Source organism: Manis pentadactyla, chromosome 1 (assembly GCF_030020395.1).
Source record: "Manis pentadactyla isolate mManPen7 chromosome 1, mManPen7.hap1, whole genome shotgun sequence".
Lineage (NCBI taxonomy): Eukaryota > Metazoa > Chordata > Mammalia > Pholidota > Manidae > Manis > Manis pentadactyla.
Genome location: NC_080019.1, coordinates 1697533 through 1711697, shown reverse-complemented (window position 1 = coordinate 1711697; position 14165 = coordinate 1697533). Strand labels below are relative to the sequence as shown.

Sequence of the window (14165 nt, the reverse complement as noted above, 5' to 3'; positions counted from 1 at the left end):
TAGTACATTTTTGCAAAGCAGTTTTCTGCTGTTTTTGTTCCTTTAAATGAAAGAAATTGTAAGTAAATTCTGATAGAGAAAATTCCTCATTTTTCTCTTTTCTAGTGACATTTGGGCCCTGGGGTGTGTCCTTTATGAGATGTGTACACTTAAACATGCAGTAAGTAGAAGTTTCTGAAATGCTTTAAAAATTATGTCAAAAAGTGCCTATAATAGTTCTGTTTTTTAAATGTCACATACCATCTTTCAGATAACCCTCTGATACTAGAAATTCTTCTCTGTCAGTTTTAAATTTCTCATCTCTAAAGTATAAATTTAAATAGATTTTCCCTTAACATGTATGCATATTATATATTTGTTATTATAACACATATATCATACTTTTTTCTGGAACATTATTTCTAAAGACAGAAATTAATTTACCATCTTTTTATGTTAAATTTATATATGAATTTGATATTTTAGCTTAACAAATTTTATTAGTTTAATTTTAGCAGTTTTTCTCAAAACACCAGATTATTTTGGTTTGGAATTGAAGTTATCTAAAAAATATTTTTTACCTATACATTAAAGAATTTTATCAATTTAAATACACTTTAATTCAAAGTACATAAATATTTACTTTTAAGGCTTTTGAGGTGGCACATAATACACTAAAAGGTGGGGCACTATTGTCCTAAATAGGTTGATTTTTTATCACTTTCCATTTCAAAATCTTGCCATTTGAAAATGCTTCTTCCCCCATTGATTTAGCAATAATGTATTATTACAGAAAACTTAAGAAAATAGGTAAAAATACGAAGATGTGAAGAAATATCAAAAACAATTCTTCTAAACAGCAATGACTACTTGTAATATTTAGTTTCTTTCCAGACTTTCTTTTAGATTAATTTATAAATAGAGTTAAGTTTTTTTTTTTTATCGAAAGTTTGATTATATTGTATAAGCAGTTTTATAGCCTGTTTTTATTGCCTTACATTATTTGGGGGGTATTTTTCTTTGTTGTGTTTTTTCATGGTTGCATACCTTCTGTATTGCCTTAGATTTTCTTTTTTTTTTCTTCCTTTTTTTTTTAGGTGATATCTGCTACAAAATCATATTTTATTTTTTTAAAGTTAACTTATTTTGAACTGTAATTGACATACTAATGTTATATGGATTTCAAATGTATAATACAATGATTCAACAGTTACAAATTTTTCTTAAGCATAGGTTGCCAAAGTGATGTAGTATGGTGTTTATTTCTAAATAATATATATTTGAAGATACATGTTTGAAGGATTAATTTTTCCATGACATAGAGTCATTTTGGATCTACACAGTATATTTTAAAGAATCTTTTCATCTGTATTGTTCTGTCATCATTGCTTCTGTGTTTTGAAATAGTTTATTCTGAAGTGGACACATGAAATTAAGTAATTCACTAAATAACCTTTATGAATAGCTTGTCAGATGAGAGAGAAATGAAAGTGGATTGTAGTGAAGGAATACAATAACATCTTTTTGCATGTAGGATTCCTTCTTAGGTGCCTAGATATTTCTAGACATGTAAAAGGTACTCAAATTTTAATGAACTGAGTGACCTATTTTAATGTATAGGAGAATTCATTGAACAGTGCTCATTTATCCTTGATATAATCACCAATGTCTCACTTATAACATGTTTTGTTTTCCTAGTGTGTATGTTAAGAATGTATTGGCAGTGTACAACTGTTCTATAATATTTTCACAGAGTTGTCAAAAAGCTTAGTTCTACTTACTTCCAAAATGAAATCTTCAGATTTTAAACTGTCCCACCTCCTGTTTGTGTTCATTGGTTGGTTAGAGGGGTTTCTTTGCTTCAGTTAGAGTTTATATTGTGTTTAATCCTAAAGTATACATTCCTATCTATGTGGTTTATATTCTCCTTTGGAATATTTGCTGCATGGCTGATTCCATGGCTTTTGGGACCATTACACTTAAAAATAATAATGAGAAGGAAAGTAATTAGTACTTGTGTTTATTATATTTTCCCTGAACACTTAGTGTTCTGTAGTTAATTTCCTATTCTAGTCACTACATTAAGGGCACCCGAAGGCAGGGCTTAAATGAAGATCATCAGGTTTGTTTGTTTATCATCTTGATTATTGTTAAGTTTTAGAAAATCTTTAGTTAATAACTCTAGTCCATCTTTTGGTGTTTTAAGTAGGTAAAAATTAACCTTACAGTAAGTTATAACACTTTATAAGGACTGATACTCTCTTCAAAATATATTTATAAATAACCAACTGAACCTTGCTCCAAAGAACATATGTTGCTTAAAATACTTGAAAAAGGATCTTATTTCTGTCCTGTATTGATAGGAAAAGAACTATGTCTCATTGCTGATATTCCTATTTTCAATTTATTTACATTCATATGTGTTGATTTATTTTCTGGGTTTCAGTTTGAAGCTGGCAATATGAAAAACCTGGTACTGAAGATAATATCTGGATCCTTTCCACCTGTGTCCTTGCATTATTCTTATGATCTCCGCAGTTTGCTCTCTCAGTTATTTAAAAGAAATCCTAGGAATAGACCATCAGTCAACTCCATATTGGAGAAAGGTTTTATAGCTAAACGCATTGAAAACTTTCTCTCACCTCAGGTATGTTTTCTTTTTTAATTTTATAATTATAATTGAACAGTAGGGCTATGGTGCTTAACTAGGACAAGCCCTCCGATGGGCGGGGAGAGCACATCGACTTTGGGGCAAGTGCCTTTTTCAGACTGTGCTGGGACCACCTGCCTCTCCGGTCTTCTATCACACTTCCCGTCCTGTTTGTCTCTGGGAGGGAAGACATTCCTCCTGTGTTGCCTTTTAACCCGTAACACTTAGCTTCTGGCCTTCTGATCATTGAACATCTGGTAGTTTTTCCCACACCAAGCAGTTCTGTGACACCAGCTGGGTGTCCTGCAATTCAGTTCAGTTCTGACCTGTCTGCGTGGACACAGCATCAGATCCCATGGATTAGGGCTCAGTCCCACCACACTGCCCCCATTGCAGAAGCCACCTGGAAGTCTACCTTGTCGCCGGTGCTTCTGACTGACCAGAGGTTCCTACCACCCCAGCCTTTGGTCTGATTAACTTGCTAGAGCAGCTCACAGAACACAGAAACATTTACTTAATGTTTACCAATTCACTGTAAAGAGTATTATAAAGGGTACAGATGAACAGCATGATGCAGAGGTACACAGGGCAAGGTCTGGAAGGGTGGCAAGTACGGGAGCTTAAGTCCCCTTGTAACTGGGTGCACTACCCTCTGGGCATGTTTGCGAACCCGGAAACTCTCGGAACCCTGTCTTGTTGGTTTTCCACAGAGGCTTTATTATGTCGGCATGATTGACGAGACCATAGGCACTTAGCCATGGTTCAAACTCCAGCCCTGTCCTCCCCTTGAGGGCAGGGGAGTGGGTCAGAGAATCCCAACCCTCCAATCACCTTGCTGGGTTCCTGAGGGGCTTTCCAGAAGTCACCTCCTCAATATAAATCCAGGTGTGGTTGAAAGGGGCTTGTTATGAATAACAGAAGCCACCTTCGTGCTCCCACCATTTAGGAACTGCCAAGGGTTTTATAAGCTGTGAGCCAGGAACTGGGCAAAGACCAAATGTATATTTCTTAGTATGAATCACAATATCACAAAATCACTCCTCTGACTCTAAGGTTTCTGTTGTTCTCCAAATTTTTATTGTGGTAAAATAACTCCAAATTTTTACTGTGGTAAAATACACATAAGATCTGTCATCGTAACCATTTTTGAGTGTATGGTTCGGTGGTATTGAATGCATTTCTAATGCTGGAGATCCATCACCACCTGCACCTCCAACACTGTTCATCTTGTGAGCAAACTCCGTGCCCCTTGGCCCGAAGCTCCTGGGTCCCCCCTGCGGCTCCCGCAGCCGCCATCTGCTCTGTGCCCTCTTGGGTCTCCAGCCAAGACCATCAAATGCTCCTGTGCCTCTCCTGTGAGCAGTGGGGTCGTGAGTGTGTGTGCACCCTGAGGTGGTTGTGAGGATTCTAAGTTATGATGCACGTAAAGTGCTCAATATATTCTGTATGAAACATCGTGTATTGCTTTATTACACTAATGTAAATGTCCTAGTGTAATTTATATGATTATATTCTCTGATGGAAAATGATGGCAAACTGTTGTTCTGTTGGCTTTATGAGTATGTATAATAGATTACTGACTCATGATTTCCCTTCTCGTGCTCACATATAGGTGCATCATAAATATTTGTTGAGCTGAATTAAATTTTTGTTTGGCAAGATTTATGAAAAATTTATATCAAATCAATTAGAATTCAGTTATTGATATGAATATGATCACCTGGAACTGGAATTATTTTGCATTATATGTTTTGTGTGGCTTTTGTTAATTTAAATGATCACTATTAAACTCATCTGTTAATTAGATATCTAGCAAAATCATAATTTTATTACTTTTTTATGCTCACGAGATGAGAGGGAAGTGTTGTATGTCCTCTGGCTTAACAGAACATGTGTGTGAACAAATAATCTTCAGAAAACAGGGATGAGAATTTAACTGTTACTACCAGTCAGCACATTAGTAAGAAAGTCAGTTAAAATTTGGAGGTGAAAGGTTACTTCTATGGGACATAGCAGCAATACTGAAACCTGGGTGTTTTATAAGACCTCCTCTGTTATAAGTAACATTTTCAAGGACAAATTTATGGTACAATATACTACTGTTTTTTAGCAACGACTAGGGAAGAAAGAATGGCTCCATTTAATCTTGCTGATTTTTCTTCTCCCCCATACCAGCAATTAGGACATACAGTCTCAAGGCTGAAGCACTGAACTTCACCTAGCCAGCAGTGAAAAATATATTCTAGCCTGATACATCAAAACTTATATGGAAAGAAAAAAGGACATGTTTAGTATATGCATAGCCCCTCATTGCTAGGTAGACACCGCTTGGATTTCATTCTTCATGACAAATTTTATCTTTTGTTCTTAAGATTTCTCTTCTGCTGTATATCACTTGTTCAGTATTATAATGAGAAAGTTTGTGATACATTTTGTAAGGCTTTAACTTTGGAACAGCTTAGGAGCTTTATTGCATCATTATTATTGGAAACTATTATTTCCAATTTCACTACAATATTCTGTACAGTTTTTTTTTTTAATCCCGTAATTCTGTCAGTGTTGTCAGCCAAGGTGACAGGGCCCAGTTCTCAGTCTTGCATACCCTGAAAACTTCCTTCTGCATGTGGCTTGATAAGTCATGGATAAGCTCTGACTCATTAGGAATAGAGTTGTTGCCCAATAATACTTAAAATAATGTAGCAAATTGGGAGAGAAAATTACTTGCAGGAAAGGATAATGATTTTGTCTTCTCAAAATACGTTCATAAATGCTAGGGAGTAAGTAATGGAATGTTTTACTAATAGTAAAACACACTTGTTAAATTATGTAAGAATATTCAAATATTTATTCAATAACATGTTTATAATTACGTATTGATAAAAGTGAAAACTCATTGGAGAGGCTGAGAAGATTCAGAGTAAAATTGAAATAACTGAGGGGTTAATCTGAAGTAAATAAGGGATATGGATGCTTATACTGGGAGGTCGTTCCAAACAGGAGGTTTTGTGTTAAATTGTTGAGACATAGAACAGGCAAGCGGTATATGGGAGCCTTTGTGGCCATTAGGTTAATTTGAGAATAAAGTTTGTCTGGAGAAGTATTAAAAATAAACTGGTAGGATAGGGGGCGGTTGTCATGAGAGGAAGTTGGTGAAAGGATTACTTGGGCTTAATTAGTCCAGTTTATTTGGCAGTATAATTGTGACTGTAAAAGGAAAAAAAATGTATTCTTATTAAAGAATAGGTTTTTTATTTTGGAAATTTAACATCCTTTCTGTTTCTTCCTCTTTCAAATCTAAGCTTATTGCCGAAGAATTTTGTCTAAAAACATTTTCCAAGTTTGGAGCACAGCCTATACCAGGTAAATGGAATTTAATTTGAATCCTTTCACCTTTTTGCAAATAACCAATATACTAATTAGTAATATCTACTAATTATACTAGAGATATGTGTAGATATAATAAGTTGGGATAATTACAGATAAAAATGCAAAGGAAATGCATTTTTAAATTGCATATATGATAATATATAACACCTTTTTATAACAGAATGTCCATTTCTTGTTGGCCATACATAAATGAAATGTATCTTGAAATCTATCTTATCAAATACTTAGCTGATATTCTGAGAACATTGTCATAGAATATTATAAAATGTCTTAAGTGTAAATTGTTGTGTTAAATACTTTTCTTTGAGAAATACTTAATATTCTGAAAATTTTAAAAACAAACTTAATGTGAAATCAGGCATCTTACCAAGGATAGTTTTCTTCTAAACGAGGCCAGCGGCAGTAGGATGTTTGTGCCGTCGTGGGTATGGTTACAGGCTGTGTATATACCATCCCTTTATGTGAGAGGGGAGTTATTTTTCTCTAGATAGAAGAGTTTCAGAGTGGATTTCTAAAGCCAGTGGAAATTAAGATTTGAAGAGTATATTATTTCTCAGACATTGCTTTGCATGGTCTACCCCATTCTGAGTTTGAGTAAATTAATAAAAATAAATACCATATCATAAAACAGAGCCCACGTAACTTGAAGTGGTGTGACGGTGGGTTCGCAGGGAGGCAGCTGCACTCAGCTCTTCTTAGAGATGCTCAGACCCGCCCTGTCAGTGTGCAGCGGCTGTCAGTCCCTGGGAAGTGAACTCGCTCAGACAGAACTCACACGGGGGCACGTGCACGGCAGGGTCAGCATGTCGCTCCTGGCCGTCAAGTCTCAGGAAAAGTCCGATCTTAATCAAAGCCTCGTTGTTACAAAAGCCAGAAATAATGCACGTCAGCACATCCTTTCCCCATAGGAAAGCTGCGTAGGAAGTAGGAAGTTGTTCTGTTGAGGGAGGAGTTGGGCGGATGAGATGTTTAGCGGCGTGGGGCTGAGGCAGGCATCCTGCCCCTGGTGGGCCCGTGAGGCTCCGTGTGCTCCACCCCCCATACAAAGCTCCGGGGAGCCCTGTCCCTGAGCCCGAGAGACAGTCAAGATCAGGAGGGCAATTCTGCAGCTTCTCTGGGAGCGAATGGGGACTACTCACATCTGTTTTCTGGACATCTTCATTTGTATGCTTTTGTGCCTCTAGCCCCTTTGCCGGCCCAGCGACAGGGTTGTGACTTTGTATATCTGCCTTCTGATTTGATCTTACAGTGGAACTTTCATAATTCCTAACTCCTGTTAGGACACTGTTGGAGTGTGTGTTTGGAAAGCCTTACCCTATCTTCAACACACGTTACTTTTGAATCTCTAAAATGCCAACTAAATGGCTAATATTATTTTTATCTTTATAAATGAACTATTAATCATGTTATATGAATAAATGTCATTATAAAAATTAAAAAGAAAATAAAAATTGCCCCTAATTTTAATACACACTGTCGTATTTGGTGTGCTTTTTCTGTGATAACATATGCATAATCATTGAAAATTGGAGCAGTGTTAGAAACAAAGGTTTGTTTCTTTTAATTCACACTGTCAATGGACATTTTCTAATGCAATTATTCTTTGAGAACTGCATTTAATGTTAGTATTTCATTGTGTACTACCAATTAGATTTTCTTCTTCTTTCCCCTCCTAGAAAGGAAGAATAGTTGTTGAAAGGGGCTGATCTGAATTGATTCAGCACATGATAAAAGCCTGAGAGAGAGAGACCAGGCTGCAAGAGGAAGAGAGCGACTTCTCCTCAGGCTTGGGTGGGGGCTGGATCAGAAGGGCCCCTTAGCAGGTGTGGAAACCGGGAGGGAGGGAGGTCTGGTAGGTAGAGACTATACGCTTTAACTTCCTTTATCATCTTTGAGAGATGTAAGTCATAGATTTACTTCCAGTTTCTTCAGTTTAACTGTTTTTCTTGAATTTTTCATTAAGACGGAACCTGGTTAGACTTCAGCAAGAGTTTAATACATATTGCTGCAGGTATTATCCTCGTGTGTGAATTTTTTGTTTCTCCGATCTCTTTAAAAGCCATTCATAAACATTATTCTTGATAAAGATTGCCCTTCAGAAAGTTTGACCAATTTATATTCTCACCAGCAGTGCATAAAGGAATCCATTTCATGGAACCCTTAAAAGTGTGTTTTCAGTGGGTCTGTCCATATAGACATCATTCAGATTATATATGAAGAAAGTATTAAAGTTGCTCATAGTGATGGAATTAATTAATATTTAACAGTTGCATTTAAAGTTTATGTCCTGATTTTGAAAGTAATTTCTGAAACAGTGAATGTTATTTTTTAAATTTATTTTTAACAGCTTTGAGATAAAATTCATATACCATTCAGTTCACCCATTTAAATCTATGATGCAGTGTTTTTAGTATCTTCACAAATACGTACAATTAGCACCCACAGTCAAAATTAGTGATGTGCTTTTTTTATTTGGGAAATTCCAACATCTTAGAGAAGTGAAGCTCTTTGTTTCTTTCAGAAAAGTGGCTTTAGTGTAAAAGTTCTAATGAAGACCTGCTCAGGAGTGAACAAGATGTTTCATGGAAAGCTCTGAGTGTTGCCAGTGATTGTGAAATTAAAGATTTAATATAAAGAACTCTAAAAAATTCCCTGTGTCTTTTCATACAGCTAAAAGACCAACTTCAGGACAAAGCTTGGCTTCTGTTGTGCCTGCTCAGAAAATTACAAAGCCTGCTGCTAAATATGGAGTACCTTTAACATATAAGAAATTTGGAGATAAAAAATTACATGAAAAGAAACCACTCCAAAAACATAAACAGGTAGGACCATGTTACAAACTGTGTATTAGTAACAAATTCAGTTTGACCCTCTTTTATTTCAACTCAGTTCAGCTATCTTGATATTAATAGGATCGTTTTTATTAAGTCGCTAAAGAATGGTGCTGATCTCTGCTTCACCTGTCTTCTGAAGCTAAGAAGCTTCATAGAAGTCATGAACATTAAGTAGATGTATTAAGTAAAGTAGTTGGTGCTATAAAAAGAAAATGATGTTATAAATGAATTTGCTTTTTTTTTTAATTTTTTTAATTTTGGTATCATTAATCTACAATTACATCAAGAACATTATGTTTACTAGGCTCCCCCCTTCACCAAGTCCCCCCCACATACCCCTTCACAGTCACTGTCCATCTGCCTAGTAAGATGCTGTAAAATCACTACTTGTCTTCTCTGTGTTGCACAGCCCTCCCAGTGCCCCCCACGCACTATACATGCTAATCGTAATGCTCCCTTTCTTTTTCCCCACCCTTGCCCCTCCCTTCCCACCCATCCTCCCCAGTCCCTTTCCCTTTGGTAACTGTTAGTCCATTCTTGGGTTCTGTGATTCTGCTGCTGTTTTGTTCCTTCAGTTTTCCTTTGTTCTTATACTCCACATATGAGTGAAATCATTTGGTACTTGTCTTTCTCTTTTGAACAACCAAACCAGAGCCATTTGTTTCTATGCATAAAACAAGTAAATATCTATGATACACTTGATAAAAATCTGGGAAAACTTTGTATTTGAGAATTCACAATCAAGTAAATAAGTCAAAGTCGTAGAACTGGGAGGAATGTGATCATATACTCTGTTGTATTTCAGATGAGAAAATTAAGGCCTGTAACATTTTGGTGACATGCCAAAGAACACTTAGTTTTAGGAATTTGATATTTTTCTTCACATCAATAGCTGTGTACTTGGACCTATTTTGTTTTGGATTACATATGCACATAATATATATATAATACACACACATACACACACATGTTCAGATACACATGCATATATATGTGTACACACTGCTTTAAGATAAACTTCAGAGTAGGAATGATCAGTTACTGGTTAAAATTTATCATAAAGTAAAAATTATATATCAGTCTTCAAACAAGTTATATAAGTCAACATCTACTTGGGACAGAAAACACAATAATTTGATCAGGAAAGTTTAATATAAATAATTGTTAACTATTTTTCTGAAATTAGCTTAAAGGGGTAAAAAGAACTCTAAAGAATGCAGAAATAGGAGTTACAGGAAGCAGCCACTGTCCTGGTGCTGAGACAGAGCACCCGCAGAAGGGACCCAGTTCGGAAGCTCTCCCAAGCCCAGCCTTGGCTGAGATTCAGACCTTTGTGGGTGTGGAATGGCTGTACCCCCGAAGGTGGAGCTCACGGGAGTGCTGCGAGTTGGGGCTGGCAGATGTGAAGCTGTCCACCGCGGAGCTCATGAGGCTCTCTAGAACCTGCCTACAGAGCCGGCAGACACCCTGGGAAGCTTCTGGGGGGACCGTGAACCTGCTGGGAAGCCTGCTGAGGTGCTGGTGACGATGACTGGACACTGCTGAACTCTGGGTAGTGGCTGGAATGCCGGCTGGGCCACCAGCAAGACTGGGGACCCTGGCCTTAGGGGTGCTACTAAAACTCAGTGGGGAAGCTGGCAGGGACCCTGGCTGGAGGCCCCTGGAGACTCCCCTGGAGGCGAGTGCCATGGGTGCCCGTGTGCTGCAGTAACAAGGAAGAAGCCAGCTGGTCAGGAGAGGCCGTTTCCTGCTGCAGGGTCCCTCCAGCATGGTCTCCTGGCCAGTGCTAGCCATGCCAGCAAGCGCGGGAAATGTTTCTGTGTCCGTCCATCCCCTGGCACAGGAGGACCCGTGAATGTGCAACACGAGTTTTACTTACATGTTTCTGGAATCGCGTTGATTCGGGCCTGAGTGTACCAAACCCGTCGCATCAGTTGACCGTCTTTGCTGTATCGCCACAAGAAGCCAAGGCTCTAGGCTTTCCCTGTTGGCCCGTCTCAGCTGTGCAGGGCTCTGCTCACACCCTGACCTCCTCCTGCTCCCCACACAGCTCCCCCTGCCCCTGGCCACCCCAAAGCCCTCTCACAGGACACAATCAACTGATCCCCATATTCTAAAGTGTGACTGCACCATGTTTTCTGCAAAACCTGGACACACTGTCAGCAGCTCTCCACCATGGCGACTGGTTTCACTCTAGTCCCTTCACGCCACTCAGTCTAGAGGGAGGACAAGGGAGGTGCGTTCCCTGCTCCCTGACCCACCCCCCAAAGCTCCGGGGCTCATGCTGCCAGACTGTGTCACCTGCTATGACCTTCCACGTTAAGGTCACCTGCAGCCCTTCGTGTTCTGAAGAGCTTAATACCTGACTCATTGTCACTTCATAATTATGTCTCACAACTGTCATAATTCTCGATGATTTCAGTATCCAAAAAGATGGTCCTTCCAGTGGTGCATGCTCTTCTCTCTTGATTGTTCTCTTTCCACGGTCTGGTCTCCAGCTCCCCGTGGCGCTCTCGGTTGTGGACATTGCACTGGACTTGCAAGGGACAGAGTCCCTGGCCCTGGCCCCAGTTACAGGCGTCCCACTCCCTGCCCGCTGCCCGTGTCTGGCTCCTCGCTCTGCCTGCAGACGTCTTTGTCCTAGGTGGGGCCATGGATCTCATAGCTTTTTCATTTTCCTTCTCTGAGTTTTTATTTTCCTTTTCTGGCTTAAATTCCATGTTCTCTCATTATAATAATTTCCCAAACCTCAAATCTCTTGCCATTTTTTCCCATTATTAGAAATCACCTAGCTAAAACTTAACATGGTGAACACAGCTGTGTCCTCTTTCTTGCCTGAACGTGGGCAGTGCTCTGTGGTCGGAGAAAACACCTCGTGTACCTGGTCTCCCCTTAAACTATAATCCGCACTGCCAGGCGGGTGTCTCCCGACCACCTGATTGTACTTCCCCCGCCCCTTGACTCTCCCACTTCCTAGATGTTCATTTCTTACCTTCACTTTGTTTTTCATTTTCATTTCAGGCTAATGACCTTCCTATTTCACTGAGAAAGTAGAACCAAGTGGCAGAAAACGGTCCCACACTCGTGACCCCTTCTGCCCGTCGGCCCTGTTTGCTCGCGAATCCCCCGCCTGCCTTCCTGTGGGCGCATCTGTCCCTGTGCCCGTCTAGGGCCCCCCTGCCCCCTCACCACTGAGGGCGCCGCCCCCCGTCGTCCTCTGCTGCGGCGTTACTGTCAGCAACTCTCGGGTCTTCAGTCTTTGGAGAGACCTTGCTCGTCTGCTCTTTCTCTGCTCCCTTTGACAGCAGAGCTCTCCCGAAACCTTGCCTGCCGCCTCCAGCTCTTCTCTCCGCGTTTCCCGCGAGCCTGGTCTGCCCAGGGCCCACTTTGCCAGCACTGTTCTGAAGCAGCTCCGGGCACAGCGTCGGCCCCTCCACGCCGTCGTCCAGGGCCCACTTGTCCTCCCCTCCCCGGCCTCGACACTCGGTGACCTCTCCTTCCTAAGCACCCTGTTCACTGGAATCCCAGCCTTGCGTGCTTCTGGCCCTCCTGCGTGGCCGGCCGCCCTTCCCAGCCTCCTTCCTGGGTTCCCCCTCACGCCCTGACCTCCAAACGCTGAAGCGCCGTAGACGCGGTGCTTGCTGTCTGCCCTCGATGCCGTGGCGCCCTGGGATCCGCAGCATCTGTGCACCGACTCCCAGGTTTATGTCTCCAGCCCGGTTCCCTTGCGGGACTCCAGACGCATATCTGCCCCAGCTTCTCTAATTGGGTTTCCAACAGGCGTCTCAGGACTGACATACATGAGAGAACCCCTAATCCACCCCCTCCCCAGGTGGAGCCTTCTTATTTCAGTAAATGGCGACTCCGCCCCTCCATGACCTCCCAAAAACCTCTGATCACCGTGATCACCCTCTCAGCACCGCAGCCCGCTGACCCTCACGGTCAGATGGCCCCTCCGCCTTCCTGGCCGCCCTCGTCTTCCCGGGGGTGTAATGGTCGTCTCCTGGCGGAGCCCGCCGCCTCCGCACTTAGGTCTTTGCACCTGTTCTTACCGGAGCAGCCTGAGCGCTGCTTCCCAACTGACGGTCAGGAATTGGGCTTCCCCTGCTCCGACCCCGAGAAAAGCGCAGAGTTTTTGTGGCAGCCTAACGCGCCCTCAGCTGCCCCATTACCTCTCCCAGCCCCGTTTTTCTCTCCCCTCTTGCTGCTGTCAGGCTAGCTCTGCCAGGGAACCTCGTTGCCTGCAAGCGTGCCAAACACTTACGTGAACAATGCGTTTCTTCTTGCTCTTCTGTTCCGGAGGCTCTCCCTTGAGAAACTGTGCCGTTTTCTCCCTTCTGGTCTGTGCTCAAAACTCACTGTATGATTAGAGCCATGTCAGATAATGGCCACCCTCTACCCCTGGCCCACAGTTTTTTATTCAGCTTCTTTATTCAGCTTTAGTTTTTTCCACGTTATCACTGTCTAGCATTTCCATTTATTTGCTTATTGCCGGTCCCCTGCGTTACCATGCAGGCCCCATGAGCAGGCGGGCAGTGACCCAGGTGTCAGGGCACGTGGTGAGGTGAGTGTTCCTTGCGTGAGTGCACGTGAGCTGTGACCTGGGTGTCGGCACGTGGTGAGGTCAGCGTTCCCTGCATGAGTGCAGATGGGCTGTGATCCGGGTGTCAGGGCCCTCAGTGTTAATTCTTTCAAAGAATGAATAACAAGCATAAAGTTTAGTAAAACTCTAAAAAGGCCAGTTTACTGTTCTTGGCAAATTTGATTAACTGTTAAGAAATAAAAGCTGAAGAGAAAAAAATGATAATGGCCTACTGTCTTGAGAACACTGAACACTGTGTCTTTATTCCATTAGGTCAACAAAGGATAAAAATAGTTTTAGTAACTATTAGTTACAAAGACAAGTAGTTTACCAAGATGATTATCAATAGTAGTACTAAAGATAGTAAAAATTAATGTTGATTCCTTTAACTTCCTGTGTTAACGCAGATGTTTAAAGATACTTATACCCAGGATTTTTTTATATAGAAAAACATAAAGTCTATTCGTGTAGGTAGTATAGTGCCCTGCCGAATCAGTGACCTGGAGGCCTGCATATCCTGGGCCTGCATTCAGCAACCAGTCCTCCATAATGCCCCTAAATTCTGAGTCTGAGCTTTTTGGGACTTAGCAATAGTTACTGACTGTACTGTGTATGTAGTTTTCTTTGCTCTTTCTTCATTCCATACCCCTCTTCCTCTTTAAATGTTCTTTGTTCCTCTCTCCTCCATGGGTACATGTGGTACTGCACTGTGAGCCCTTGGAGAGGACAAAAT

At 41.0% G+C, this 14165-nt stretch overlaps 1 protein-coding gene across 8 annotated transcripts in view; it reads left to right on the top strand.

Annotated features, from left to right (window-relative positions):
• NEK1 (NIMA related kinase 1) overlaps nucleotides 1–14165 on the top strand; it is a 174613-nt gene that overhangs the window by 33422 nt on the left and 127026 nt on the right. For all 8 annotated transcript variants that reach the window (XM_057501650.1, XM_057501795.1, XM_057501737.1 and 5 more), the window contains 4 exons: nucleotides 106–160; nucleotides 2426–2626; nucleotides 5929–5989; nucleotides 8687–8838. In XM_057501650.1, coding sequence (XP_057357633.1) covers nucleotides 106–160; nucleotides 2426–2626; nucleotides 5929–5989; nucleotides 8687–8838 — 469 coding nt within the window. The remainder of the gene's footprint in view (nucleotides 1–105; nucleotides 161–2425; nucleotides 2627–5928; nucleotides 5990–8686; nucleotides 8839–14165) is intronic.